This window comes from Ammospiza caudacuta, chromosome 6 (genome assembly GCF_027887145.1).
Source record: "Ammospiza caudacuta isolate bAmmCau1 chromosome 6, bAmmCau1.pri, whole genome shotgun sequence".
NCBI classification, from domain to species: Eukaryota; Metazoa; Chordata; class Aves; order Passeriformes; family Passerellidae; genus Ammospiza; species Ammospiza caudacuta.
Window position 1 is genome coordinate 12,753,427 of NC_080598.1, and position 3,232 is coordinate 12,756,658.

The following is a 3,232-nucleotide window of genomic DNA, read 5'->3' on the forward strand; positions in this document are numbered from 1 at the left end:
CATGCTGAAATGTCACTTTATTGCTTCATGGAGGGGTCCAGAATGTCTTGGTGGCATCAGTAGGTGCTGAAGATGGCCTGGATGTGCTCCTCATCGTGTGGTTTGTAGGTGCCAACCCCTGCAGCAGAGGGATGTGTGAGGCTGGGACATGGAAATCCCCACCACAGGCTCCCCTGCACCATCCCTGGCCCCCTTCCCCACCTTCCTCGAGGGCATTCCCAGCACTGAGGAACATCCAGTAGGTCCTGTCCTCCGTGCTGCCAGCCAGCCCGTGGATGGAGGTCACATAGGGACCCCAGAATGTCTGCTCCGTCTGGAAGCTGTGGGAGAGTTGCGGAGGCTCAGAGCTGGGTGGGGAAATGGCAAATCCTACCTCCAAAGCCACCCTGGCTCTCACCTAAAGGTTTGGGGGTCCTTCTTTGCTGCCCCCTCCATCACCCGGAGCAGAGTGGAGCCACTTGGGACTTCCACTGAGGTGCAGTTGTGGAAGGGTATTCCCTGGAGCTCGTTGGTGATGCAGTAATGCACCTGGATGAGGGCTGTGCAGGGAGAGAGCGGCAGGGTGGGCCCCTGGCACACCCTCAGTGGGCACAGGGTGGGAACATCATCCCTGCGGGGTCTGGGCAACTCCAGGTGGGATCGGCGTACCTCTGGGAATGCTGTGTGTCCCCAGCACTGGGGGCAAGGGCAGCTGTCGGCCTGGGGACATGGTGGCAGCACAGTCCAGGCCAGCCACATCCAGGTAGGACCTGCCCACCAGGGCTGGCAGCACCTGGGCGATGGCCATGGGCTGCTGGTAGTCGTGGGCGTACACCCTGGAGAAGGCCTGGGCACAGTCCCACTCCCGTGGGTGGTAAAATTTCCTTGTGGCCTCCAGTGCCTGTGGAGCGGGTGGGATGTGGAATGACACATCTGGGAATGGGACCAGGTGGCCGCGATTCCACACTCCCCTGGCACCTCCCCTACCTGCAGGGCCAGCCCCATGCTGTAGATATTCCCGATCATGCCGTCCCTGTCCTCCTGCTCATCCAGGAAGCTGTTGCTCACTGTCTGAAGTGCCTCCCAGAGCAGATCCTGCACGTCTTGGAGCTCCACTTGGTCATAGACGCAGGCCAGTGCCAGGGCCACCATGGCCTGGGTGTCTGTGGGGTCCTAGAGTCACCGCCAAGGCTCGGGATAGACTGCAGCAGTGGGAATGTGGGAGCAGAGGAGTTCCTTACCCACGGAGATGGGTCTCTCGGGGTTCAGCACCTGCTTGGCCAGGGCCACTGATGGCCTTTGAGCACCATCTGCCTCAGCCAGGCACAGGGCCAGGGTGTCCAGGCCCAGGCTGTACAGGGTGGTTTTGGGAATCCCCTCGGCCTCTGAAAGCAACGAGTGGCAAGATGACAGGGTGTGGGGACAGTGACAGCCCCAGACCCCCGAGCCCCAACAAACCCAGTTTGGTTGTCTCCTCATCTGTTTTCTGCTGCAGGACACTGATCAGGTTGAGGGTCTGCTCCAGGGCATGGACATGGTGGGGATCGTGGCAGGAGGAGAGGAGGGCGAGGACGTGCAGAGCCACCTGTCCCGAGGTCATGTCTGTGGGGACAAGGGGACAGCCAGGCTGTGCTGAGCTGAACACCCCAAGAACTGGCAGAAACCTGGTCCCCAGGGAGCTGGTGCCTTCCCTCCTTTCCCTCCCTACCTTTCTGGGCTCTCTTCACTGCCTCCTCCTTGATCTCCTCGAGCAGCCACTTGTGGATGGGACCGTCACTGTCCCCCCCAACCAGGTTCATGGCCAGCAGGACACTGGGATTCGCCGGCTCCTCAAAATTTACAGATTCCTCCATGCGCTGGAGCAGCTGGGAGACCTTATCCTGCGGGGCCACTGGAAAGAGGGGGAGGTCAGTGGGATCCTGTGTCCCATCCGTGGTCTCTCCTGGTTCTGCGTAGGTGGCTGACACTCACCACACTCCTCGGTGGCTGTGCAGCCCAGCAGGGCCAGCAGGACCCCGATGCCCAAAGCCACACCAAACATCCTTCTGGAGCCAGCTGACCCACTCAGGGTGGCAGAGTTCTGCGGGAATTCGGCTCTCTGGGCGTCCTCTCCGCTTTTAGCTGTTCCCAGTGTCCTTGTCCCGTCACCTGCCCTCCCCCAGCTGCCCTGGCTCTGCCAAGCTCTGCTGGCTTATCTGTGTGTCCAGCGGGGGAGGAAGGCCGGTGATTTTCCATTTGCGATCACTGGGGACCACTTGGACCACTTCAATATCCCTGAGGCTGTGATGTTGTATGGGATTCATCCCACTATGTCCCAGAAGGAACCACCTCAATCTTCCACCCAAGGTCCTGGAAGCCTGAGGAGCTCCATTGCTGGCTGGACATTCTCCAGCTGTACCCCACTTGGACTTTTCCAGGAAACTCCAGCCCGGGTAATGTAACTTCAGTGCCAGGAAAACTGGTGGAGAAGGTCATACTGGGCCCTGCTGGGAAAGCAATTCAAGGACAGTGCCTGCCTCAGGCACAGGCAGCTCAGGAGAACAAGAGAAATTCCCGTCTAACTGGTTTCTTATCCTGCTGCCATAAGGTCTCCTGGCTCAGAGGTGATGGGAAGGCAGAGCCTGTTCCTTTTTGGCATTGTAGTAGGAGTTTTGGCCCTGTCCCTCACAGAACCCTTCTGGAGGTGTCCAGCTGGGACAGGGTGTGCTGGCTGCTGTGCTGGATGTAACTGGGACAGGGAACTTTTTGTTTACTGCATTTGGATTCAGAATGATAATGGTGCGGATAACACACGGGAGGTTTGGTGGTTGCTGAGCGGGGTTGCCCTCCTCAAGCACTTTGCAGTGTCCCCTGGGACAATCCAGGACGAGGCATCATCCTCAGGGACATTCCCTGTGCCTTCTATGGGATGGGGGAGTCTGGAGGCTGATGGTGTCACTTGGCACAGCCCAATGTGGTGGAGGACCCGGTGAGTGAGGGATGAGAGGGCCCGAGCGAGATCCCTCCAAAAAAGGGAGGTTACAGCCCCAAAAGGCCTGAAAATTCATGGAGGGTTTCTGTGAAAAATACTGAAAACTGCAAATATTCCCGGTTTTGTATATTCTGAGAAATTTTAATGCATTTAAAAACTGATTCCGAAATAAAAGCCTGTGTCTGCTGTGTTATAGACAGGATATAGACGGTAAGGAATTTTGGTTACGGAGCTAGAGGCATTGAAAATACACATTTCTCTATCCGGGGCCGAGGCCGGGGC

The 3,232-nt window shown here is 58.0% G+C and overlaps 1 protein-coding gene across 1 annotated transcript; it reads right to left on the reverse strand.

Moving 5' to 3' along the window:
- On the reverse strand, window positions 1–2,119 carry LOC131559299 (cobalamin binding intrinsic factor-like). Its single transcript, XM_058807630.1, has 9 exons — window positions 1,951–2,119; window positions 1,688–1,870; window positions 1,438–1,581; window positions 1,221–1,364; window positions 967–1,142; window positions 649–880; window positions 398–539; window positions 202–320; window positions 1–118 (listed from the first exon to the last, which is right to left on the reverse strand). Exons 1-9 carry the CDS (start codon window positions 2,018–2,020, stop codon window positions 57–59), a joined length of 1,272 nt encoding a protein of 423 aa, XP_058663613.1. The 5' UTR covers window positions 2,021–2,119; the 3' UTR covers window positions 1–56.
- Window positions 2,120–3,232: the final 1,113 nt, after the last annotated feature.

Bases quoted from the DNA above. Each gene is read 5' to 3' on its own strand.
- LOC131559299 (XM_058807630.1), bottom strand. From the start codon at position 2,020: ATGTTTGGTGTGGCTTTGGGCATCGGGGTCCTGCTGGCCCTGCTGGGC. The intron at 881-966 runs GTAGGGGAGGTG...CCCGCTCCACAG, and splicing joins GCATGGGGCTGGCCCTGCAG to GCACTGGAGGCCACAAGGAA. The intron at 119-201 runs GTGGGGAAGGGG...CCTCTGCTGCAG, and splicing joins TGGGAATGCCCTCGAGGAAG to GGGTTGGCACCTACAAACCA.